Here is a 26,432-nt window from a genome sequence, read left to right as displayed (position 1 = left end):
TTTTCTTGTTTGCTTTAATTCATCAGACTGAACTTCATCATGAGCAAAGATAATCGTACAATTCAATTTACTACAAGTGACAAAGTTTATAAATTAAGAATAACAAATGTGCACGTCTTACTTTCAAAATTGAAAAATCTATAATTAAAGGAAAACGTTACTCTATAAAAGATACACGGGGACATCCGAAGAGCGTGTGAAACAATGTTTATTGGTTATCGAACATTAATAGACGATTTTACCAGGAGTATTTTGTGTTGGATTTACTAATGAGGACATTCAGAATGAACGGAAGGTTAAGCACGTGTATACACGTGTAATCCATATATATGTATATGGTTGGACATGTTAATCTGTTGATCACTTTCTGGATTTACAGGGGTGGCATAATTAATTCCGATAATACCGCTGCTTAGCGTGAGAATATATGTGTGTATTATCTACGAAGAACAGAAATACCATGGAATATAGTTTCATATTTTTGCAAGTGTTAATTTTATTATTCACAGAGAGAATGCAAGGTTATAGAAACTTATCGTTTTTTACCTTTTATTTCAGGTTAACGAAAGGAAGCTATAAGTTGTAACAAGGTCGGTCGAACAGAATTTTTAATTTCACTTACAGTTTCAGATCATTTTGTTACATCTCTGTGTTACTTCACAGAACGACGTAACTTGTTGAAAATGACAACGTGAGTTCGCGCTCGCCATCTATATGCAGATGCGCTAGTTACGATAAATAGTAACTAGAAGATAGTTCTAGATATAATCGATAGGTTTAATCGATAGGTTTAAGATATTCTTTTTGTTCTTTTTTTTTTTAGCCAGTTCATGTAAGAAAGTGTAATAAAGGTTGTTTCGCACAGAACGGTGCGATAGATTTATCCGAAGTGTAAACTAATAGCTATTGTGAACTTACCTTTAAATAGATAAACGTCAAATACGCTTCAATTAATTTCATAAATTAAAAGGTACAAAAAAGATACGACGTTAGACAGACTTTTGCTTAACATTCGTCATACAGTTTATAATTGAGGAGCTTTTTAAAAAGGGGTCTGTAAGTTTCTTTCTTTATCTCTTTGTTGCTCTCTTTGTAAATTTTTATTCATTTTGTAAATATAGAAAGGACAACGTTTTCTGGAAGACATGGTAATTATCGATTTGAACGTAGCTAATATGAAAAAACTTGGGTAAAACGTCTAACACCATTTATTTATTGGACGCTAGTTATTAGGCTGTGCGTTAATGGGAAATTTTAAAAAATGCTTAAAATGCACATAATATACGTTTACGACATAGAACAGCCAAAGTATAATACTGATGATATTTAGATGAATCAAATCTCTGCCTAGATCCTACTTCTTTAGCTATATTTATAAAGGATATGAATTTGCATAAATATTCACAGCCTACTAATTATATACGCGAATAATGAAATTGTGAAATTTAGAAAAATGTGTATTTGACCAATTTAGCTTCTTCGAAGGTTCAAATATTTCAACAGAATCAAATCGGACCGTAGTTTTCGATATTCTCTACTCTAAATAGCTTGTTGAACTCAACGTGTCATGGTAAACCATAAAATTGATCGATTCACCATAGAACACTCTATACGTTCTTAACAAATAATTCTCAATAAACTGCGACAGACCTGGTGACGTCTTCGAAGCTTCGTCGACTTTCCTCAAGAGCCAGAGCTATTTCTTTGGCTTTCGATTGAGTGGCTTCCAACGACGACAGAAGTCCGCCCTGGGATCCTTCAGATTCTTGAAGAAGATCTTGACCTCTTGCGGTAGCCAGCTGCGCCAACAGATCTAATCTCGCGGTGTCCCGTTCCCCTGATAATTTTTCTTCGCGTTCCAGCGCTTCCTTTCGCTGCGTCGCCAGTTCCGGAGTCTCCTTCAACAGAACCTAACCAACCCGGCCAATCGGCTAAGGTAATTAATCTTTTGCAGCAATATTTTACTTTCCACGGATTTTCAACGACCATCGAACAAGTTTTCCAACTTCGTTGTCGAGTCACTCGAAGCGAGTTATCGTCTGAATAAATTTTTTTCAACTTTACGGACGGATGAAAGAGAGCAGACATTCTGAGCAACGTAGTCATAGAAAATGTACTTCGTAATTGGAATAATTTTTTAATTCTGCAGTTACGATAATACGATGCCATATCGAATCTTCGAACTCGTAACGTTAAATTAAACTGAATGCCACGTTGGAAAACGATCGAATATAAATCAGTGTATCGTCATCTTCCTCACCTTTTCAACGAACCTCTCCGCCAGACTTTTGGTACCAGCACCAAGAGCAATCTTAAACAAGACCGCGTCGACTTCTTTTGGAAAACCATCCAATTTATCTCGTCTGGTAGCCAGGAAAAGTTTGAAGCCTTGAGGTGCTGGTAACGTTCTTTCACCAAGTTTCAGAGGACGTCTACGTAGCAGTGGCAAGAGGATCGATGGAAATTCGACGAGTTCTTCCACCAGTAATGGTTTGCCAAATCTTACGGCCAATTCTAGCGTAGTAAAAAACTTAGCATCTTCTGGTTTCGTTATCTCCATTCTTGAACCAACGTTGTTTTTCAGCCACGAAACCGCGACACCGGATGGATCTATGAATATGGGAATCAAAGGACCTCTGAGGGCACAGGATGCACCAACCAGACTTCCGGTGTCCACGGGTAAACCTTGAGCTCGCCACAGTAGCCTTTCTCTTTCGGTGATTAGGAGATCGATGGCTGATTTCTTCCACTTGTCGTCTTTTCCAGGATTCTGTACTCAAATATATTTTGTTAAGTTCGATAGGGTTTAACGTGATTATTACTCTGACTCTGGAAATTGGTATTTGGTTATGCCGATTATTTTTACTATTATTTTTACAAAAGTTAGAAAAGGAGATATTGTTATATTTGGTTAGAAATTTGGAATTTTTAACTATTTAACCAATCTTTTGGTATTACAGATATTATTTGAATTTTAAATTCTATTCGTCCTGATTGTTTAATCGATTTTATGTTAACAGAAATATTATTCGCTTCGAAGCCTAAAATTTCTAATTATTTGGCCAATGTCTAATTATTCAGAAACTGAAAATTAGCTTCAAGTACTTTTAACTGTTAAAAATTCCTAGATTATTCTTAAGTACCGCTCTTCTTCTGTAAGATCGCGATACAAATCATTGCGCTTACTTCATAAACAAGTAAGGATGCGACATTAGCAGCCTCGACCTCCAATTTCTCCTTCCTGCTGGTTAATTCTTCTAATTGCGCTTGCCAATCACGATGTTCCGTGTCCAATTTTTGAAGCAGCGCTCTAGCTGTTGCTAATCTTGCCTCTGTTGTCTCGGCACGTAGTTGAAGCGCAGCGGCACCCCTTGAACGTTCCGCGAGTTCCTCTTGAAGCTGCGCTACACGACTTTCCACGGTGTTAAGTCCAGCAGCTAGCTTGCCGATCTGAGCCTCAGCCGCTGACAAACGTCTGAAGTGAATTATGCATAATTTATATATTAACCATATCGCCGTAAATTCCAGTAAATTTTTATTCATAAAATTATCGACGCTAAACAGAATATTTTTTTTATCTGTTATTGAAACTTTTACAGAATCTTATTGCTATAAAAAGAATCTCTTATCTCTTAATTTATACTAAATTTAGAGATTTTATTAACAGATAAGACTGATTTTCATAAAATCCTATTGCCATGAAAGCATCAGTTTTCAAAATAAAATAAAAATAAAATTCTATGCGTGGAACTTTCAACAATAAAAAGTATAATGTTCGGTTATATTTTATACTGTTCTTCACTGTATAGTTTTCTCATATTATAATATTTTAATATTTTATATAATTTTGTAAAATCTCTGACTGCTGTGTGTGCTACATCGCCAAAGTGTTTCAGAGCGAATGTTGTTATATTTTATACTTATCGTTCCCTGTGTTTTACTATAATGGCTCGGATATAAAATGAATACGTCGAAATATAAACCCACTGGGTCAATTGTCGTTGTTCCCTCTCGAGAGGCGCGACTTGCTGAAGAATCTGACCATATTGGAGGTTGGCGAGTACCCAGGCAGCCAAAGGTGCTGCAGCCACCGAGGCTCGTTTTGCGGTTTTCTCCTCGAAACTTTCCGGCCGCTCCTTGACCAACTTGGCAACCGCCTCCAGACTCGATGGTGTGCTTCTTCTCGCGTCCCACGTTCTAAATCGAACAAAGACGTTATCACGTTTTTCAAACTCGCCTGAATGGTCTCTGATGAAACAGACGATGAGAGGGGAATCTTGTTTGCGAAATGTCTGATCAATTTTGGCTGTTAGTTTACATGAGTACTTTGCTTATAAGTATGAACAGAAATATTGTTCGTCGTGTTGGCGGTGTGAACGCACCTGTTACGAATTAGAGAATAGAGAAGGAGCAAATGTTTTAGTATGTACGTTACGAATCGATGACTGTTTATGAGATAAGAACAGGTGTTTGCTCAAATATACAGTGACGAGCAAATAAATAGGTCTTTGTACCAGATTCAATTTAATTTTGTTTACGACTAAAGTATTAATATTTGAAATAAGAATGTAGAAGTTGTTCCATATCCACAGTGTTTCAAAATACAAGAAACCTATCTTGAAATTTCATATTACATGAAGTAAAAAGTGCTGCATTGAGTAGCGTTAAATTTCATATCGGCAAATAAAGTGCATTTTTTCTACAATAAATGGAAGACGATGTGGATCGAGTTATGTCTTGTAACTTTACGAACAAGCTGTATAATCTATCGATTTACATTTCTGCGATTTTTACCAAGCAACATTTTTATCGTCAAGACAAATGAAATAAAGTCCGACGAGAATTAATAATTGTTAACGAGCTTACCTTATTTCGTCCTTAATACCGCGTTTTGCCAAGAAAGTCTTCATGCTATTCCAAGAAGTGTCTTTTATGCCCATTAATCGAAGGACACCCTCGAGGACGTCTCTTACAGGCGCAGGAGGTGCTCTTAAAGAACGAACTTCCGCCAATGCATCAGCGCTGATACCAGCTACTGCTTGTGCCGCTTGTTCTACTAATGGCTCGACTTTTCCTAATTCGCCTTCGATATTAGTCTGTATATGAAATTCAATTTATTTATTTTTTTTTTAACTTAGAAGATGATGTACCTACACGCTTCCAAAAGCAATAGATTCAAATAGAAGAAATTTGTTATTTGTACATTAAGAAGACAAGAAAAGGATATCTTTTGTTATTTTCATGGTGTTTTTTATAGTGTCCAATTTTTTAACAATTTGGCGATGAATCGTGTGAATTATATATAACGAAAATGTATTTACTTTAGTATCATCTGTGCAATATTAATGAAATAGACTGAAGCAAATTAAATTTGTCACTGACAAATACTTCGGATTTTAGAAAACAAAGCGCGTAGTATAAATAAAAATATGACGTGCTGTGTGTAAACATTTCTTGACAATCGTACAGTATTTACCTTCCTGCGAGCTAATTCTGCACTTTCTCGTTCAGTTTCAGCCTTCAAGTTGGCCATTTCTCCTCTTTGACCTGTGGCACCTCTCATCGTCGCCGTGATTTGTTCGAGAGCTGCATTGGCACGCCCTTGTTCCGCCTAAGAAATTAAGAATTATCGTAAGTAGCGTGAGAAAACATAATGTATTCCTGCTAATTAATTGAAGATTAATACGCCAACGTCGCTTATATCCACAAAGTAATATCGTATCGTATCGCAGTAAACTCGATAGAAACTAACGAACAGGACGTAATACAATTTCGTTGCAACGTGCGAAAGCGTAACGCACCTCTTTATGTATTTAACCAAAAATCGTTAATAATTATCTCGGGATCGTTTATACCCTCGAGTAGCATCATCATAGTGAACTCGATAGAAATTAGCAAGGTTAATGTATACCTCCAGCTCCTGACGTTGTTTCGAAACTTCGTCCTCCAGTTTAGCCACTTGCGCCCCGGCTTCCTTCAACTTTCCTACACCAGCTTCGAGACTGTTTAATTTCTGCTCCACTTCCTCGCTCCAAGTTACGTGCAGATGCTTCCAGGTGTGCAGCAAAGCAAAGAACCGAGCCGGAGCTTGCTGCTGTCGCGGAGCTTCAAGATGAGCTTTTACCACCTCTTTGATACCAGGCAACGTCTTCTCCGGATCTTCGGCTTCGATACCGTTTTGTTGATAGGCTATTTCGGTTAAAACACCTTCCCAGGACCACCATTCGTTACCAACTCCAGGACCAATCAATGCGCAGTGTCTAAGAAGACCGGAATGCGACAACCAAGGCGAACGAAGCTCTCCACTGTCCAAGATTATGGTTACTCGAAGATAATTTCTCAAACCTACGATATTTTATAGTTACACAAGTATATGGCGAGGCTAGTTGAATTTTGTGTCGAGTTCAGAGTGTTTGGAATGAAACAGTAGACGTTAAGAGTGTACAGATGAGAACAGAGTTACGATCGAAGACAAGACTATCTGTACAGTTGGAACGTAGAAACAAAGGAGTAACGTATTGTATATTATTAAATATATTTAAGTATATGTAATTGTATACTGTATATAAATAGTCAAGTATACTATACATAACGGTAAATACCATAAGTAAATGTTTTGTTCGTGTATATTTATTAGCGTAAGCGTCTTGTCAAAGTAGTTCTTTGTCATATTACGTACGATGATAAAGATATTGCTCCAACATGCCCGAAAAATCTTCTCTTCTTGCCACGTCAGCCAACGGCGCTATTAACCCGTCGAGTTCCTCCACTGTAAATAATCCTGGGAGTTCGCCTCTCGACACTATTGCACTAGCCAAAACAGCCAACCCAGCTTCTCTCATATGATGCTCTTCTAGCAAAAGCAGAGTCGGATCACCATCGATTCCAGCAGCTTGAACCGCCGTTTTCACTGACGTTCTGCCACGGCCTGGAACATTCAATTTTTATACGATTTTCAAGTAGCTACACACGATGTACAGCAGGCAGCGTATAAGTGGAGAAATTATTATTAGACCGCGGATTTTTGTGCATTTATGGCACATTGAAAGATATCAAAGTGCATAAAATGCGGATAACACAAGAATTTTGAAAATATTTATGAAACCTCAATGTCAGGACATTCTATTCAGGTTCTATATTTTTTCTTTTTTTGTAATATTCATAAAACTATTTGCAAAATAATGTATGTTTAATAACGAAATTTTACAGTTTCAGACTTCAAGTAGAATAAATATCGAATTCTGCTTATACCTTTTTTTCAGCGACGAATAATTTATCCCTTATATATGAATTTTATCTTCGTACATAAATTTCCCATAAACATTAGAAATTACTTATACAGTACCAGGTCCCGAATTTATTAGTCGAAGAGAAGAGTACGTGGCAGCGAGTCTCACTGCCGATTTTCTTCCAGCTCCGGGTCGTCCAATCAAAATTACACCCCTTGAACTTGTACCAAAAGCCCAACTTAAACCTGGAAATAATATAAAACGGAAATTCCACGTTTTGCCATCGTAATATAGCAATAAAAGGCAAAATCGTGATTATTATAGAGAAGAATATTTCTTCTACGAAATTTCTCATTAATACGTAACTTATATATTTACAAAATTGATTTATACAATATGTTAGGATATATATTTTAATAAGCAGAAATTCTGCATGGATATTTAGTTCTATTAAATTTACTAGTATATCAACGAAGCGAAGTTATTTTCTAAGATTTGATAAAACTGATAAAATTTATAAACTTATTTTATCAGGTTTGATAGAAGATTTACATTTAAATACAAATATATAAAGAAATACATTTAAATTACATTTAAATAATTCAAATTTTATATGGATAATAAATTTTATTAAATTCATTATTATTACAGATACTATAGTGTAACGAACATATGTCTAGTTTAATTTATCACGTATGAGATACAAACAGAGAGAGAGAGAGAGAGAGAGAGAGAAGAGACAAAGATGAGAAGCGATGTTCCTTCTAATTTATCAAGATCATAAGATCATTATGAATAAATTAGCAATTTATCGATAATCATAAACCGATTACGATTGAAAGGTGTGGCTAACAAGGATCTCTCTAGCGTTATCTCGTTAAACGTACTAAGTGTACAGGTATGAAGCAAATGATCGGTGGAATAAGCTCGTTTGGAAGTAGCGTAATATTAAGTTAATTTAATGTGCTTACCGGCTACCGTGTGCAACAGGTGAGACGAAATCGATGCCTGTACCGGATCGCCTTCCCTCGCGCATCTCGCTGCTGCGTTAATTATTTCCTTCCGCCATTGTTCCTCATCCAACGGCAGCAAACCATTGTTTCCGTGTTTCCATATGTACACGTCGCTTCCGGGCGCCAGCGACTTCGAGCTCTTCGAGTGGATCACAGATTCCAAACGAGCCTGATCTCTGGATGTTAATCTGGCACGATCGAAAGGACGAAGGTATAAAATATAGACAATTAAAGCACTTGTCTTGCTTAGAAATTTTACTCTACTGGTGATAGAGAAATTGTCAGCTTGCAAAGTAAACTTCTTCGTAAGCTTCGAACTTACGGACATTTAGCTTAAAAATTTGCGATAGGAAAAAGTTTACTGTTTCAAAGGTATAAAATCGTGAACGTAACAGTACGTATTCGAGCTTGGAAATTTAAGGCGGAATATCCATTTCGTTGGAACTTCAGCTGTGAAAGTGCACTTGCCTAGGATAAAATAGGCGTTTTCCAACATCCAACAAATGACGCGTGATATTCGACTCGCCTTTCGGAGAGGGATAGTACTTCAAGCTGTCCGCCCATAAGATCAAATCTTTCGGAGTCCAATCGGTCGTCGAGCCGTGAGAAGATTTGATCGATCGAAAAGCATCCAGCATGACGGGTACCGTTTCAGAGATCCAAGATTCGATCATAACGTGATCTCCTTTCAAAGAGTCTCTCAGGTGCAACTCCAAGATGACTACGATGTCTCTCGGGCTTGGATATCTATCTCGCAAAACGAACAAATTTTTGTAGTTCTAAGTTGCTATATGTATTGAATATAAATATAAAGATATAGGAAATTAATTGCAAAAATTCAGATAGGCTGCAATGTTACGAAATTGGTTGGAATATATTCTTTTAAACAATGAATTTTTATAGTTGAGGTGTTTCGCGAAAGAAGAATGTCCTTAAGATAAAATGATTAATTCGATAAATTACAGAGGCTTTAGGTCTGACTTTTTAAATACTTGAAAAACGTAGAAAATTGATTAAATTATTTTGGCACGAATACTCACGGCAGATAATGGGTGGACAAAAGAGCTTCTAGTCTTGGATGCAATCTTGTGGTTGCATCCGCTGTGCATATGATCGTTAGTGGAACTCTTGCAAATTCCAGATCTTCTTCGTGAAATCCTCCCTCTTGAATTAATTCCCGAACTAATTCCTGAATAAATTAAACTCTTATACTCTATATTACATTCGAACGTTTTGTAAAAACGAACGATCGAAATAACAAAATAAAACCAGATTACGCTACCTGTAAATCTTTAGACGCGAGATGCAAATCTTCTAAAATCAAAACAACTCTGGATCCACTTCTAGGTTTGTACGTTCTTCCGTGTGAAGACGAATTTAACTGAACGCAGCTTCGTTTTAGTTTCATCACCAGATCCTGAGGTCCATAGAGAGAGGAACCTTTTATCAAAGTCGATTGCTCGATGTTTCGTATGGAAGAAAGTACGACAGATATCAGGGCACTCTTTCCACAACCCACTGGACCTCTTATTATCACCGGTTGGTTATTTTTGATCAATGGTAAAACAAACGATAAGGCTTCCTTCATTCCACCTGAATTATACATAAACGACAATCCGTAATTAATAAATTTATTAGCAGATTATAGATTAAATTATAAGTAAAACTATTCTCAAAAACCATTATTTTATCTTATTCGTATTATCTGTAAGAATATATTATATTTATTATATCACTTAGAGCAATAACATAAATTTTTTCATTCAGTAGATTTGTTCAGCAACTATGTTCGTTTCAAGTTAAGTGGAGCTTAATCGAAGTACCTGACAGTGAGACGGGGCCATCGTCAGTGTCTGTAGATTCGTGAGAATCCCCAATAACTTCCAATCTATCTGTGTCTTGGTTATATAATACAGAGCACGGTTTCTGCGGATCTGGACACCTAAAATTCCAGATAGTACAGAAGTAGCATATTAATTTTGAACTGTGTTTTTCACGAACGAAGAAGATAGCGAATCAAAGTCAAGTTTGGAAGATTACTTTATCCTTATACACAATATTATCTCAGTTTTCGAATAGTTCTACTCTCAATCGAATTAAACGGTATTTATATGTAATTAATACAATTATACGTAATTACAATTATATATAATAATGTAATAATTAATCAAGGTAAATATTAAACAAGAGACATTCTGTAAAAATGTCTGGCCTCAAAATACTGTAAGAAATCTGCAATTAATTCTTTCTTCATTTTCGTTTCCTTTCTGTCTACAAAATGTCGAGCTAATGTAAAATACAATTTTTGTTACGGTCATCAAGAAATAAAATCAAAGAAAGTGCACTGCCATGACAGCTGAAGAAAATAAATTAATCTACTTTTTAATTTTTTTTTTTTTTTTTTTTTGTTAATTTTTAAACGTGTAGAATATCGTATCAAAATTCAAGCTTCTGATGAAATTTTCTTCTAAAAGAGGAGAGTTTGGGCCATTTTGTAACATGTCTCTTTACATTAAAACATCGTCTGAAGAAACCTAAACACTTTATCTTATAATCGTCTATGAGTCACTAAACTTCGTCTGTTGTTAAATGCCTCAAATTGGTGTATAATTCTAGCAATAAAATTAGAAGTCTTCCTACCAGCAGTCAGTAAGTTGATAAATCAACTGCGCCAATTCGTCTTTAGTGCTTTCATTTCCTATTTGACTGCATAAAGATGCGAGTAGAGCGTAAGAAGCGGAAGTACGAGTATGACAGCTCTTCAAATGGCAAAACGTTGTGTCCATTAAGCCCGATGCCGAGGAAACGTCCGCATTGATCTTCAAACACTCGTCGACGCAGGAACAAAGACGGGAAATCGCGAGTTCCTTCGCTGCCTCCGGAAGTGCATTCAGTCGCGACGACACCAGCAAAGAGCTGGCACTCGTCGAGCCCAAGTGGACTACGCCTAATCGCGACACAGTCGCAGGACTCGCGCCGGCAAGTTTGTGAGTTTCGAAAATGAATCTGTTTGAGAAAATTGCGCGGATGAATATTTTAAGGATATTGCTAATTTTTTAATTAATTACTTAATATTCAACGTGTATGTTACGATTTAATAACTGTCAACAGGATTAATATACGTCATTAACGCGTACGTATAATTTTAATAAAAAGTTCTACGTCCCTAGATTTGATCTCGTTATAGAACATCTTGTATAGAACATTAAAAAATATTGTAATTTGATAAATGATAATTATTTATATATTTTATAATCAATATTAAATTCGAAATATGTAGCAACTTCGGTAAGTTTCACGGTCTGTGTCCCGTAAAGAACAATTTTAGATTTGTACGGGAATTTTTCAAATGAGCGAGTTCGCGAAATATTAAATTGCTCAACTCGATTAACTAAATCGCTGTGTCATAGAATACTTTTAGTGTATAGAGATAAAATTCGAAATCTCTAAAATACGAGTCATCGGATAATTTGGAAGGATAGAGATTTACTTTGTGCCAGAACCAAGCTTCAAACCCACGCCATTGGGCAAAGTCAGTAGTCGATTGTCGTCTAAGGCAGAATTTAGAGCTTCTGCCCAATCTGGTTCTACGTCGCCGTTCAAAATAATCCAAGTTACGGAATCTCCAGCGGATACAACAAAGTTGGATAACAAACCTTCCCTCCATTCCCTGAAATAATAACGAATTAAAGAGATAGCTATTTTTGTCGAGATTAATCTGTAAAAGAATGATATGATAAATTACACATGTCATTTCACATTAACTGTACCTACAAATCGAAATATTTTCCGTATAGTTTTCTAATTAAATCTATCGAAAGAATTTGGTATCGTAAATCGTAGAAAATTTTATCTGAGAATGTATAATTTTTATAATAAGTTATCATTTTCTTTCTTTTACATTGAAGTATATTAATACAAATTACTATAAAAATATATCGATAAAATTACCGTATATTCATGTAATAAATCACTATATTATGTATAGTAATTATATATGTATATAACAAATTTGAAAGAGCTAAATTTTCAAACTAGATTAGGTACTATCGTAATCTGGATTTTGTATCTTCTAATGGTTCAAGACAGTACCTGGTTTGTGGGTCGACGCGACCCAAAAGTCTCGATTTCGGCATCGCGCCAGGAAACACGTGAAACTGAACGATAGTTTCACCGATTTTCGTTAACGCATCGCATAGAAGTTTCCTGATGGTAGTTTTACCGCACCCTGGTGGTCCGACAATCGCTACACCCGTTCTGCTTTTCAGCTGGTCGTACAATTGAATACATCTATTTGCCATTTCCTTGCTCAGTTCCTGTTCGGCGCAAAGTTCGAGCAAAGCATTCTGCAGGTCTTGTCTTTCGATCAACGTGGACGACGATGGACTTACTCTTGGGAAAACATCGTCTAGTAGAGAGAGGAATCGCGGAGTGTCCTCTTCCGTTAACTTCGGTAACATTGAGGCCCTAATTGCAGCCACTAATCTGTCATATAGAACGCGAAGCTTTTGTATTTGTACATTAACATGTTTAATAATATTTGCAATTGATAATATTATTCATAAAATTACTCAAACGTGACGAGAAATCGTAGAGTTGATAGGAAACCAAATTTGAATCTATAGAATACAGCGTTCTTTGTGTTATAAAGAGAATTTCCAATTTGTATGAGACGAATCACATTTGCATATGACGAACAACTTTTGACTCATTCTGACGAATTGAATTGTTTGTTTCTCGAAGCTTTCAGTTTAAACAAGCTTCGATGTAGATTCAGAGATAGTCATTATTAGTAGAATATAAAGTTCAACCTCAACATCAATATGAGGCAAGTGATACAAAATTTGATTACTTTGAATTTTATTAAATTTGAAATTCTTAGAATAAATCCAATAACGTAGCTAATCTAAGGTTTTTGCACTATGTAGAAAGATCTTTAATTTGCATGGAGTATTTCATCTCGAACCCATTTTCACTCATTTTTAGTCGTAAAAGGATTAAAAATCATTCTTAAATATAAATTCACAGGTAATTTTATCAACTTCATTTATCAACGCTTTGTAATGTCCTCATTACACACGTACATGTGTAATAGTTTTAAAAATTGCAACGTGGAATAAATTAAGGAATAAATAAGATAAATGAGACTTCGAACCTGCTGGTCTCATCCAAGTCAGTTTTCGTAGAAATAGCGTCGAGTACGGATCTAAGTGCCCTAAGACCCCAATCATAATGTGGCTGATTGGAAAGCAGTATCTCCGCGATATCGAGCATTTCCACGAGTTGCTTGGCGAGTGTCGAGGCATCCAAGAATCCGGCACATTCTAGCAATGCTTTCACAATGTCAGACCTGTCCGGGTGTGCCATTCCGATCGGTCTGAACAGTCGCGCCAGAGAATCCGGAAGCTTACGACGTCCGCCGTATTCAGAGCCAGCCGGGTTCATCGTAATGAACACGCAACAGTGTCGATCCAGATTTACTTTCTGATCGCCTAACAGAACTTGAGACGAACCGTCACGAACTGCTTCCTGAAGGGGTCTAACGAGCATAGCTACAGCGCTTAGTGTTTCCTCCTCGAGGCGATTGAACTCGTCGAAACAACCCCATGCGCCGGCTTGAGCCAAACCCCCTAGAATACGTCGCATACTTCCGGCGTCCATTCCTGATGGTGGAATATACAAATGAGCGAAGCAGTAATTAATTATGCGAAGCTAGCGTTTACGTTGAATCGCAAAAGAAACGTTAAATGTACGTTGAATGAGAAACTTGTACAAATTTTCCATAAATGTTTCATAAATATCTTATGAATATTTCGTAACATCTTTAGACATATTTTCTGAACTTCTCGCAAGTACCTTTTGAATATTTTATATATAATAAAGAAATTTTGAGAATAACGAAGGTTGTTAAAAGTCTTACTCGACTGTCTAATAAATACGTGGAAATTAATTTTGCAACGCTGGATAAAATTACAAAAATGGTTACTCAACGCATTGTGGTCATACAGGCAGGTGTTGAACCGCGAAAAGGAATTGCTAGCTCGTAAACGTCGAAATATTATTACCTTCGTCGCAATTGAAAACTAAAACAAGCCTTCCAAGAATAGAGCCGAGTGCTTTCACGCTTTCAGTTTTTCCGGTTCCAGCTGGTCCGGTGGGGCTGCCGCCCAGACCGAGTTTCATCGCCTGAGTAAGAGCCAAGAAACACCTTTCCGTTAATGGCGTTTGAACTAATCCTACCGCCGCGCCTTGATATTCGAAGCGGTATGGAAATTCCGCACCGGCACACCGTACAACTGCTCCCTTGTTCTACAATTAATATATTACTGCTGAAACTTGTATTTCATCGAGACCCAATCTCCTTAGCCAATATTAGTTCTCGCGAAGCACATTTCGGCATTAGTTTTCTTGAATTAATTCCAGAATTAATTGAAAGCTGTTAGCTGAAAATAATTGTCATTGCGAAAAGTGTGGAAGTTCCTCTTTTTTTTTTAAAGACAATCGTATATTTTTTGGCTTAAAGTTAATATTGAAGGTATATCGGGAACTTGAACTTGAAATTGCATTTGCTTTTTCAAAATCACGTAGGTTTACGATTATGATAATAATAACGTATGTAAGACAAAATTTTCAGAATTTCAGTCGATCATATTTTTAAACTTCCAGAAGTATAGTTCTTTTATTTTCACAAACAACGAGCTTATAATTTCATTGTCTCGAGACACGTTTTCGTAATATCAAGAAATATATAGAATTTTTGTCAATGTAAAACGTCATTTTCTTAGTATCTGAAGTTAATTCAAGGAAAAGCAGGGTAAAAATGATATAAAGTAAAAATAAAATTAACTGAATGGATGAGAATCTTACGGTCCTATAACTTCTTAGTTGTCTCTGCCAGGTCCAATCGGTGCTTTCTTCCCGTTGTGTGACGTTTAACAGATTTCTAGCTATCTCCAGATGGTGAACGGTATCAAGCAGAAGCCCGCGTGCTTTTAATGCTGTTAATTTATCACCAGCATCTTCTAAGCCTCTGTATCTCGCTCTTTGTGTCTCCAGATATTCAACAAGGTTCTTTAAAGCTAAACCACCTTCCTTCAAGGCGCCTTCGCATCGTTCCGTGAAACGAATTTTTTCTGATAGCAGTAACACCTTAATACGTGTGAAAGATAATTATTAATAATATCAAAGGCATGTCTAAGAGCTTTGAATTTTTCCCAATAATCTTAATTTTTTCATATATTTTTTCTTCGATAGTTCATCACTTTTCTATTCGGTGTTATATGCAAATTTTCTACTAATGAGAAGCTTCAAGTTAAATTAAAAGATCGCTCGATAACAGTCCCAATCTATTATTCAATTTTGTTGAAATTAATATAGACTTATTATTTAGTATTTAGTTTAATTGTTTGTCCAATTGATTATTATTTTTTTGTTGCGAAACTAACAAAATAATTAGCAATTATATAATATCTTTATATTAGGTTTTGTTTAAAGAAAGAATTGCTAGTTTACGCAAAAAATATTCAAGCATCTGTAACAATATTTTTATAATCTATTTAGCGTTATTTTTTACTATATATAGATGAATAAAAAATTAATTGATTTTACTTGAGTTGGATAGGATGATGGATCAGGCGTAGCATCTACCAAACATTTTTCCAAACTTTGTCGAAGTGCATTTTTCATTCCTTCCTCGAGGTTACTCAACCAGCGTGGTAATGAGTCCCGAAGATCGACAGGCTTAGGTAACTGCAATATTTCACCTTCTGGCGATACAACAGCCGTCAGTCCATTATCGTCTTTTATTATCGAACCAACTCCTTGGTATAGTTTCGATAGGTGAGCTTCCAGGCCTCGTCCACTGGCTGACACTAATTCAAGAAGGTCTTCGTCGCTTAAGAAGTATAGCCGTGGATAAGACGAACGCTTCTCCTTTAAAAAAGGCGATATAAAGTTTCAAATATAATTATAATATACCTCATTCTAAGAAAATAATAGCTAAACGGAATTACTGTACAAAAATAATAGTAAATTCCAAATAATAAAAATAGATATCTGTTATACCTCCAAATATTCGTCGAGGCTTTTCTGACACCTGTCAAGTAAATCTTTCAGATTCGTGAAAGCTGAAAGTGGAAGTCTTCTCAAAGATGACACTCTCGGGTCACGAGACACATCGCCCATAAGATACCTAAATATTTATTTCATATACCATAAGACACCTAACCTGATTAATAATTTCCAATGTAATTGCGATAAATATAAGATGCAAAATATAAAGAAGCGACGTATAAAAGAAGTTTTAATTAAAAATATTTAGTAGAATCTTCTGTGTCAAATTTACCAATGTAATTTAGTCGTTGAATATTAATTACCTAAATTCTTTATTAGCCCTGGACCATCTACCGGTATCATTTGGGGCTGCACCTCCTTCGTAGACTGGCTCTAAGTAAACCCACTTCCTCTGTATGGTGCTCAAGACCTTTATTCGTTCTTCCACTTCGGACAATCCAGCTTCGCATCTTGCAACTCTGGCTGCGAACCTTTCGTAACCTGACGCGCCTTTTGCGCCCTCCAACAGGAGCCTTAATTCACCTTTTAACCATCGGATAAATTTCATTATTATTCAGAAGAAAATTCGGTGCTTTAATTAATTGTTTTCGTTAATCAGCCATTCACCTGCTCGAGCTAACAAACTGCCGTATTCTTCAACAAGAACGATACCGGTGTTTCTACTGTCCTTCGATTCTTGAAGTTGCAGATGAGCTGACGCTTCCCAAGATTCCAGTTCCATTAAGCCTTGTCGAATTCCGCTTTCTGCCGCAGCTCTCTTCGTTATTTCCTTTAAGAAATCAAACATTAAAATATATAATGGACGCTGCAAACCTTCTTAACAATCGAATCTTTCTATTTTCTAATCCCCTGACTGGCACTCGAAAGCAAAGTGTTTTCTGTTTATAATCCGATGACATAACTATAGTTTTCACAAATACAGAGCATGATACATTAAATGCAACTATAGAATCAACGTAGGTCCCTTCTGAATCATTTGTAGTACAAAAAGAATACTAATATTTAAAGAATCGTCTATCAGTTCTAATTTCAATAGCACAAACAATGTTATGTGATATGATAAAATATAATTATTACTTTTTAGAATAATAATTTGATAAATTATATATAATATAACAAGAGGCATTTCTTAGTTTTAATAAATTAAATTTATAAATAAACTTCTTTAAAAACGCCTATCGGCATTATCAGCAGTCGAAGAATTGAAATTATAAAATTAGACATTTGACTTATCACCTTTATTTTATCAACATTGTCTCGTATGTTGTCCGCAGAACGAAACAGATGACCCAACGTGATATCCCTCACGCTTTTGACATCTTTTAACTCCAAGAGCGACATCAACTCTCCCCAATGTTCCTCTGCAATCTCGTCGCCACGAAGAAGCTGTAACCATTCGATGGTCCCTCTCACCTCGCGAACCTTCTTCCCAACATACGTGTCCATTTCTAAACTATCTTTCTGATCCATCGATTGTTCTTTCAGTCGATCCTTTAACTGAACTTTTATTCTACTTTCCCACGAATCGAGCCAGTCATGAAGTCTAGGTAGTCTTCTTCTAGCCACGGTCCACTCCTCATCCTCTTGATTCTTTAATTCTTCCAGAAACTCAGCCTGGAATCGACAATTAGATTCCTCCACCTCCAGCTGTAGTTCCAATGTTCTCATATTTTCTTCGTTGTCCTCTAGGACATCATCGACATTCAGTTCGATCTTTCGACAATCGTTTGTCAAAATTTCTAATTGCTCCTTCAAGTATGTCCATCTTTCTTTCATGGAGATAATCCAGTCTAAGGTGAGGATTTCCGGTTTCGAGGACCATTTCGCCTGCCACCTTTCGATCTCGTCTCGCAGAGCTATCGCTCTGTGACGAAGATTCACCCTTGCATCCTCGAGTTCACGATCTATTACAGCCTTGTGACGCTCCAAGCGATCGGCTAAGTCTTGCCAAGCTGTGTACGCTGCGCTGACACCTGTTTTGATGAATTTTTCAAGTAGTTTCATTCGACAGTTTATTTTTTCGTAGGTTAGCTAAATTTTTAAAAAAGTTTGAGAGTTCAAAACTTATAAAATTGAATAATTTCGGTTATTAATGACGGTGTTGGTGTTATTCATAAATGTATGTGAGCTTGAATTATTATAAAAGACACCGCGATTACGTGGACGTAAGCTGAAATTAGCAAACTACATTGAACAAGTTATATTACAGCTTGTTATAATTCAAAACATGTTCGACAACCGATTGACATTTTTATACATAATATATGTAGGATATATAGGAAAGCAATTTTCTGTTGACTTTGTCTTTTTTTATTTTCAGTCAATTTAAATTTTTTAATAGAAATATCTAGCAAAGTCCCCTCTTACACGCTAGGGCATCAGGTATTTGCATAAAGAATCCTTTCTTATGCTTCCCTCTCTGAGAATAAAATTACTTGTTCCTATTTTATTTTCGCTTCCTGTCTACTTGAATCCTACTACGTTATGTATGTATGATCAATAGAAATACAAATGCGATTTGATATGTGAAAGAGGATAAGCTCGTACGTTTTCAAAATTATTTCCTACGGGCAATCGAATTGGCGCTATGAGTACGTATGAAGACTTTATGAAACAAGGAAATATTCTTTGACGTCATATAGCAACAATATTACCTTTCAGATAATACTTACGCAATTTTAAGAATTGTTCAGAATCTTTTATGATTCTTACTTAAAATAATACACTGCTTAAGACAACTGGTGAATCGTTTCGACTTTTATACGCTCTCCGTCTACCTGTACATTTCTTTAATTATCCTTTTACGATGAATATTCATTACACGATGATATATTAAGCTTCTAAGACTTCTTCGTTTCTATTTGCTTGATTAGTGCAACAAAATCGTTCATAGTGGCAATACTGTAACTATTTCCAGCAGTATAAGTATAATTAAATTAAACTTTGCTTAATAAGTTAATAATGATGTGAAAATTCTGTTAGTCATAGGACCTTTTTCCTTACATTCACTTTGTTTCACAATTAAATTTATACTATATCGTATTTTATTATTTTGACTGTACGCCATGCAATCATATTATCATTTACCTGGCAGCACCGAAGAGATTTAGCTTAGTTTCATCGATAATTTATTCTTTGAGAACCATAGTTAATTAGTTAGTGGAATAAGTACTGTAATTACCTTCGAGCTTCTCGCTAGTCCAAGCAGCCAGCACTTTAGAAAGGCCAGCAATGGCTTCCACCTCTTCAGCCATACCGGAAGATTGCGCCTCGATTCGTGCATGAGCTTCGTAGGCTGATCCAACTTCCTCCACGTTTCGGGGTCTACGTTCGAGTTCCTTCGAAGCAGATGAAAGAAACTCCACGATGGCAACTAGTCTGGAAGAGGCTTCCACCCTTAAATCGGAACACAAGCGTTCCCAATAACGACGAGAAGCTGATTCTAAGTCGTTTCTGGTTGTTGCCGTATCCACGCTGATGCACCAGATCTTTACTTCGCTTCCGCGTAACCTTCCGACCTAGTTTAATCATTAAACTGTAGTTATGTAGTTTAATAAGAAACAATAACGTAGTAAATTTTTGCTAATATTGTCTACTAACCTCTTGAGCCCATTGCTTGGCGTCTTTGAACGCTCTTGTCCATTCTTGCGGTGATCTTCCTTTCAGCCTTTTAATTAAAAGTTTTACGATTAAGTAGTTGCAAATATGAAAGTTTATTAACTATAGAGGGATATGAAACATTAAATTCTGTTAACGTTTAGAACGCTAGTATCCAACATAGTGTGTAATATGAAAGTAATTTTAATTAAATCGCAACTAATAATATTCTTATTACGTAGCATAGGATCTTGGATAAAGTAATTTATTAACGCATCAGTATTGAGGTCATCCTGTAAGTAATTAGATCGTCTGAACAGAATGAAATCAAAAAGGAAATTCGAAAAAGATTACCACTGTATGTCATCGAAGAAGCTTCTCCTTCTTCTACGAAAGAATCGCATTAACTTGTTCTTTGTTTTACAAGAAGTACGTACCTTTCAGCAGCATCGATCCTCGCTGGCGCAGCTAGGTACAGCCATTTCGTTCGCAGCGTTTCCAGAGCGGAAAGAGCGATCTCAGCCTGCTTATAAACACCGCCGAACAAATAACAGCTCCTTTGTATCAAAGCACCGAAATGTGCTTCGGCCGCGTCGCCAACGCCTCTGAAATTCATGGGGATCGATAGGGATCGACGGATCGACGAGTACAACTTGGCACGGACCTCCTCGAGGGACGGTCGCCATTGCAGAGACCCGTCCCGGAACGTCAATTCTACTTTAACTTCTGGCAACTTTTTCAGCAGCGACGGTAACGCTCCTCTAGTGCAGAGAAAAAGTTCTTGTTTTATTATTCTATTTCGTACACGGATTATCTATGAATACGAAAATTAAATAGACTGATAGGACTTGACTAAGATAGGTGTGGCAGGATTTTTGTTTCGATTTTATTTGACAAAGAAAGCTTCTTTTACGTATCTTCCTTTTATAAGGAAGTAAAGAATAATGGAAAATGTGATTTAATTGTTGAGGATAAATCGAACGAATTATTCAAAGTTTCTAGTAGCTTCTAAAGCGGTTCAGTACTAGTCGATTTGCTTAGAATTATTTGAAGTAACTTTTTAAAGTTTCAGTGTCGTGTAAAGTAGTTTAAAAATCGTGTGGAACTCTTTGAACGTCGCTAAATTTCAAATATTTTGCAAATGAAATTTTTAAAATGACCAAGTGTTTCGTTTCTTTTAACGAGATTTCCAATTACTATAAAATAATTACGGTAGATTTGAGCTTTCCACAGTTTACCTATAAGCCACACCTAATGCTTTGAGCAGTTGTCTATCCCAGTGCAATTTCCATGCTTTCGTATTTCCGTATTCAGCTTCGACAGTGTCGACGATCGTCCTCATGTTCATCAATGCGTCTTTCCAAGCATTCTGATTTCCGATCATATTGACAGCATCTCCTTTTAGTAAATTCGATACCAGGTCCCGTAACGAACTATGCTTCGCAGCTAACTCCGAATTCTGTTGCGCAAACTTCCTCACCTTTCTCAATAAAAAGTAAAAAGCAAAGTACGTCGAATTAGTTGGTAATCAATTCTAATTAATTCATTGTCTACTTTTACGCTTCTTTACGGTATCTATTACATGTATAAGCCAATCTTCAGTAAAATAGGTCGAAAATACTAAAAATAAAATATAAATAATTTGTTTCATTTTTCCATCTTTCTCGTAAGAATATTCAAAGTGTTTCTTCTTTTTTAAGCTTTCAGGCCCTCAATTATTTAATTTATATTTCACTACTATATTCATTCTAGGTACATTGCAAATGTTCGTATGATACATATGCTATACATAAATATATTTTTGTAAAATCGGTGTAACATAAATACATTGGAAACTGCAGATTAAATTAATCGCAAAGAAGATTGAAAAATTACCAATTCTTTCAATCTAGCGGTATAAGCATCAACAGCCTGAGGATCGGACCAAACTACACCAGATTGTTCTTGAACGGCTCGTGCCAATTCGAGCGCGGTCGTGAGCATTAATGGTCTCTGAGACGGTACCATACGATCGCCAATTGTGTTGTGAAAGGTGGCGACTTGTTGCAGAGCCCTGGCACGTCCAGCTAAAGAACCTGCTCTTTCAACTAGCTCCCTCACTTCACGAGGAAGTTCGACGCCTTGACTCGAAAGTGCCCTAGCTTCTCTGATCAAAGTCATTAGCTTTGGATCGTACGTGACCCTCATCATACTGGTGCCAGTTAACTCCACGACCGCAGAGTCAGTACCTAGCGTCAGTTCCTTTCTCGCGACAGCTTCTTTCGTTTGTTCAGTCTGACAAGAGAATTGTGCTTTATAGGGACGATAATAGGGATAATATAAGACTTTAAAATGATACCATTACCCAAGTATCAACGAAGCTTTGCCTCTTCCTTTCAACGTCTTTCAGAGCTGTCGTTACTCTCAAGGAGATGTCTTCGTAACCAGGAAGATCCGCAAGCAATTCCTTTCCTAATTTATTTAAACTTTCCAATCTTAATTCCGCAGATCTGGCAGCTTGAACCTCTTGAAGTATTCTTGGACTATCCAACAAATCCGTCGTATCCGGCCCGGCCAAGCAATTCTCTTTAGATCCGCCGATCAATGACACAGAAAATGAGAAGTTAAAACGTAAGAACGTTGACAGAAGGTTATAATATTGTAATCGAAATCATTTTGAATTCATTGGAGTTTCGATTCCTTTTCTCCTTTAGACTTACCTGTAAGATCCCCGTAAGCTGAGAGCAAAGCCTCTCGTTCTCCGCGTAAAGCCCTTTTTAAACCATCTCTCTTCATTAGTTCGAAGTACCGTCGAAATTCAGCGAGTAGAGAGTTTGGAGTAGTAGCATCGGCAATTTGTGACTTTAGTTTCTGCGCTACTCTTTCTTCAGCGGGTATCAGCCCTTCTTCGATCTTTCTCTTGAGTCGGTTCCATTCAACGCACTTGTCGTCGTCGTCGAAGACCACTGATGTACGTATAATTAATTGTGCGTCATTGCATAAACATAATTGGGTAAAATAATTAATATGAGAAGCAACCGCCGCTAAATAGATTTTTTGTCGTATATTTGTTAAATTATTTGTACGTTTCCTAAAAATTTATCGAGCGTTTACATTCATCGTAAATCATTCTTTATGTGAATATCTTTTGTCGTTTTAAATACTCTCTCGACTAGTTTTGTAATATGTTCTTTCAATATAGTACCATTTTTTGAGATTTTCTACGTAATTTACCATACATAATTGTCCTACATTAAAAACATACTATCGTCGTATCCCTTTATTAGAATAATCAACATTGTCTTGAATGTGTAATAAATATACGTAATTCTACATATTTTTGTTAATATTACTGAGGCACAATTTATCGACTTCTGAACTTGCTGGAATGATCACAAATTACGCAATAACACGTATATCCTTTGCAATAATTAAATGTTAACAATGCAGGGATACCTTTAACATCATCGAAACAATGCATCAAAGTATCCGTGTCAAGTCCAGATCTCTCATTAGGAGTCAGCAGCCTGGTTAATTGCCTATACTGAGCACGTAGCTCCCCAATCTGCCTAAATACCAAGAAAATCGCCCATTGAATCCAGCTATAAAGCAGGAAGAACAAATTAATGAGAGATACCTGAGCCGTTTGCCAATACGCGAACATCTTTCGGGGACGTAACTGTCACCCTTCCACGGATGAACTGAATGATGAGGCCAAAATAACGTAGTGAATTTCTCCACCATGTCTGTCCATTTCTCGCAAATTCCTGCACCACTTGATATCGCTTCAATTTTCACTCGATCGTCGTTAGTTCGAATCTAATTTGAGGATGAACACGAGCAACTTTATAAAATTTTAGAAAAATATATCAAGTCCGTGAAATTCTTTCTGATAAATACAATGCTAAATAAAAAAAAAAAAAAAAAACTGAATTCAATCAAGTAAACTGATTTTTGAAAGATACAAAAATGAAATGGGTAAAGAAAGTAAACTGGTTCTTAGCAGTTTCATTTAAACGTAATTTATCATAGAATATTAGTTACGATATTTTACCTCTCTGATTGTGTTTCTTACGAGAGATACCACTTCGTCTCCAATAACATCCAAAAAAGATTTCATACGTTCCTCGGTGTAAATTAGATCTCCTAACTTCCACAAGTCGTCGGTGTAGCCTGATACTGCTTCAACAGCGTCATCCACGCTAATTAGCCCATCTCTGTGTACGAAAAAGAGAAATATAGCAGATAAAATATACCAAGGTGAAAATAATTCAATTTCTAATTGCAGCACTGGAAATAAAAATTCAAAAGTCCTCCTATACGTAGTTGTTTAAAGGAACAAAGGATCCTAAATTTTTGTATTAAGACTAAAACCTATGTACTATATCATAGAAAAGAAAAAGAAACAAAACTTTTTATAATACGATTAGGTAAATTAATATGCTTAATTTCTTATCTCAAATTTTACATGCCAATTGTAAGAGAAGTAATGCTTTCACGCGGAATGTTCCAAAGATAGCTAGACATAAAATTTCCCATAAAATTTCTCACGATCCAACTACCGAAGAATTCACTGAAATGATCTCTTTTTACGACACCTAGCCACCGCTGCGCTCTCCAACTCGGCTCGGATGCTCCTCAAGGTTTTTACAGCCTCCGCGTAAATCGTTTTGTCGTGCGATCGTTTCGCGTCCTCCCATGTCTTTCTCCAATAATTCTCCTCCTCGACGACGGAAGTCGTTGCTGACGAGCCAAGAAGATTCTCCTCCAGCTTCTTCAAATAGGATGAATTGAGACCAGAAGACCGAAGTGTTGGTGCCCATACTTGACGGAGAGCTTCGAGCAACGTCGATCCTTTTCCACTGCCGGTCGTTGTAACTTGAACGAGGTCGTGGAAATTCCTTTCTGTCACCGATGCTTCTGTTAACTACATTAAGCTTTCGTTCATCAATTCCTTCGACTTCCTACTTTAGAAGATATTAAGCAGTTTAAGATCGTCGTTCTCTTAGACGCTATAGTTTCATTTAAACGACTTCACGCGAATGACGATGCAATAATTGTGTCGTTGTTATTGAAACAATTTGATCGAAACGTCGTACGCGTCGATAACAGGGAATACGTTGATAAAAATGAAAGAACAAATGTTTAGAAAAAAATTGAAATGGCGTGCATTTTTATCGTTTAACGAGATGTACCTTAAAGAAGACCAGAGTGTTCCTTCCAACGGGTAACTCGTTACTCAACTTTAACCGCAGTTCCTCGTCCTCCGAATCCGCCGGTTGTGCACAGAGAATTCTGCACGCGGCTCTGTCCAAGAAGTTGTCCAACACTGTTTGCTCGTCGGCGATCGTCTCGTCGTCTTTCAGGGGCACGCCGAAGAAGTGGCCTGCAGTGGACACTATCAACGATCTACGCTTGTCGAGCACCACCATTTTCTTCGTAAACAGTGGAAATTTCGTGTACTCGTGCTGCGAACGTTGTCGTCACGGTACCATTACGAAGTTTGCACGAAACACCGACGAAGTGGCCGTCCTTGTCGCGTGGTGATCGTTCGAGTTGTCATGACGACTCCCGGTCAACACAAACCGGCTGTCATAGGTGCCACGTGCTGGCGCAGGATCGTAGCTTTCGATTCTAAATAGTGGCAAAAATACCAGAGGTGATATTTTTGTTGGACGTGGCGAATTAGGAATCATTCAAAGGGTGAACAATTTTTTTTATACATATTTTTAAGTAAAACGATCTTATTTGGAAGTATACGAGCGTTTATTGATTTGATACAGTGTCTGTCAAAGACTTTTTCCCAACGAAGAACAACGTTATTACACCATCATGATGGAAAGTTTCCTAAGTTTCAGAAATCTATCGGACAAGTATAGCGTGAACACTGTGTCTTATAGAATTTTTACAAAAATCGTATCAATGCATAGTTTACGATTAAATAGAATTATCACACCATATATAACTGTGGTCAGAAGTTTCTAGCTGCTACTAAAGATGACAACGTTGTGGTTGTTGTTACTATAAAAATAAAAATGTTTACTTAACAGTATCATCTAGGACGTATTGTTACCACGATGGTTATATCTTCACACGCGAAGGAAATGTTCATTCCTTTGCACGTACCACTGCTTCTCATATTAAAATAAAAAATCACTCGTCTCTCGGGTATTTTCCTTTATTTCTTTACAGTTAGGTATATCTATCCTCGCAATCTTTGTAGAACGCATCGTATTCATAAACAAATCGTTGGAAAACGAAGCGAAAATCGCTTAATTAATAGCCGCGCTGCAACACTAGCGCGCGCAACTCTAATGAAGGCGCGAGGATTCACGCATGCACGAAGTTACCGGCATTGTTAACGTTATTACCGCCGAATATTTGCATAATCGGGGTATAGCTGGCATCCACGCTTCGAATAAGCAATCGGAGTACATTCCGATGAGCGTCGAGGCCGATTTATGCGCTCGCGTGCATACGTATGAACTGTCCATGCATACTTCCGCTCGCAGCAAATGACGTGTACGATCGGAGAAGAACC

The 26,432-nt window shown here is 36.8% G+C and overlaps 2 protein-coding genes and 1 long non-coding RNA gene across 3 annotated transcripts in view; 2 read left to right on the top strand and 1 right to left on the bottom strand.

The window, feature by feature from the left end:
* The window catches only part of Rdga (retinal degeneration A), a 78,160-nt gene extending 72,516 nt beyond the window's left edge, over positions 1–5,644 (top strand). The window contains exon 11 of the mRNA XM_072008793.1: positions 5,512–5,644. Coding sequence (XP_071864894.1) covers positions 5,512–5,546 — 35 coding nt within the window. The 3' untranslated portion in view covers positions 5,547–5,644. The remainder of the gene's footprint in view (positions 1–5,511) is intronic.
* The window catches only part of Btv (dynein cytoplasmic heavy chain beethoven), a 32,063-nt gene extending 6,486 nt beyond the window's left edge, over positions 1–25,577 (bottom strand). The window contains exons 1-37 of the mRNA XM_072009021.1: positions 25,087–25,577; positions 24,490–24,818; positions 23,946–24,108; positions 23,529–23,710; positions 23,348–23,460; positions 22,612–22,857; positions 22,257–22,477; positions 21,788–22,186; positions 21,151–21,392; positions 20,350–20,673; positions 19,916–19,982; positions 19,497–19,833; positions 17,552–18,288; positions 16,922–17,084; positions 16,618–16,837; positions 16,307–16,433; positions 15,851–16,174; positions 15,110–15,391; positions 14,308–14,551; positions 13,398–13,905; positions 12,335–12,727; positions 11,733–11,912; positions 10,883–11,248; positions 10,066–10,184; positions 9,525–9,835; positions 9,283–9,431; positions 8,711–8,989; positions 8,201–8,430; positions 7,346–7,474; positions 6,680–6,928; positions 5,912–6,345; positions 5,477–5,611; positions 4,867–5,096; positions 3,988–4,197; positions 3,187–3,475; positions 2,261–2,770; positions 1,651–1,910 (exon numbers count right to left, since the gene is read on the bottom strand). Coding sequence (XP_071865122.1) covers positions 1,651–1,910; positions 2,261–2,770; positions 3,187–3,475; positions 3,988–4,197; positions 4,867–5,096; positions 5,477–5,611; positions 5,912–6,345; positions 6,680–6,928; positions 7,346–7,474; positions 8,201–8,430; positions 8,711–8,989; positions 9,283–9,431; positions 9,525–9,835; positions 10,066–10,184; positions 10,883–11,248; positions 11,733–11,912; positions 12,335–12,727; positions 13,398–13,905; positions 14,308–14,551; positions 15,110–15,391; positions 15,851–16,174; positions 16,307–16,433; positions 16,618–16,837; positions 16,922–17,084; positions 17,552–18,288; positions 19,497–19,833; positions 19,916–19,982; positions 20,350–20,673; positions 21,151–21,392; positions 21,788–22,186; positions 22,257–22,477; positions 22,612–22,857; positions 23,348–23,460; positions 23,529–23,710; positions 23,946–24,108; positions 24,490–24,818; positions 25,087–25,323 — 9,938 coding nt within the window. The 5' untranslated portion in view covers positions 25,324–25,577. The remainder of the gene's footprint in view (positions 1–1,650; positions 1,911–2,260; positions 2,771–3,186; positions 3,476–3,987; positions 4,198–4,866; positions 5,097–5,476; positions 5,612–5,911; positions 6,346–6,679; positions 6,929–7,345; positions 7,475–8,200; positions 8,431–8,710; positions 8,990–9,282; positions 9,432–9,524; positions 9,836–10,065; positions 10,185–10,882; positions 11,249–11,732; positions 11,913–12,334; positions 12,728–13,397; positions 13,906–14,307; positions 14,552–15,109; positions 15,392–15,850; positions 16,175–16,306; positions 16,434–16,617; positions 16,838–16,921; positions 17,085–17,551; positions 18,289–19,496; positions 19,834–19,915; positions 19,983–20,349; positions 20,674–21,150; positions 21,393–21,787; positions 22,187–22,256; positions 22,478–22,611; positions 22,858–23,347; positions 23,461–23,528; positions 23,711–23,945; positions 24,109–24,489; positions 24,819–25,086) is intronic.
* On the top strand, positions 819–2,677 carry LOC139990107 (uncharacterized). Its single transcript, XR_011800485.1, has 4 exons — positions 819–970; positions 1,649–1,936; positions 2,285–2,490; positions 2,585–2,677. It is a non-coding gene; the product is annotated as an uncharacterized lncRNA (long non-coding RNA).
* Positions 25,578–26,432: the final 855 nt, after the last annotated feature.

The sequence above is a fragment of the Bombus fervidus genome, chromosome 1, assembly GCF_041682495.2.
Source record: "Bombus fervidus isolate BK054 chromosome 1, iyBomFerv1, whole genome shotgun sequence".
NCBI lineage: Eukaryota > Metazoa > Arthropoda > Insecta > Hymenoptera > Apidae > Bombus > Bombus fervidus.
Note: the sequence above shows the minus strand (reverse complement) of the source record. Positions and strands in the feature narration are given on the sequence as shown.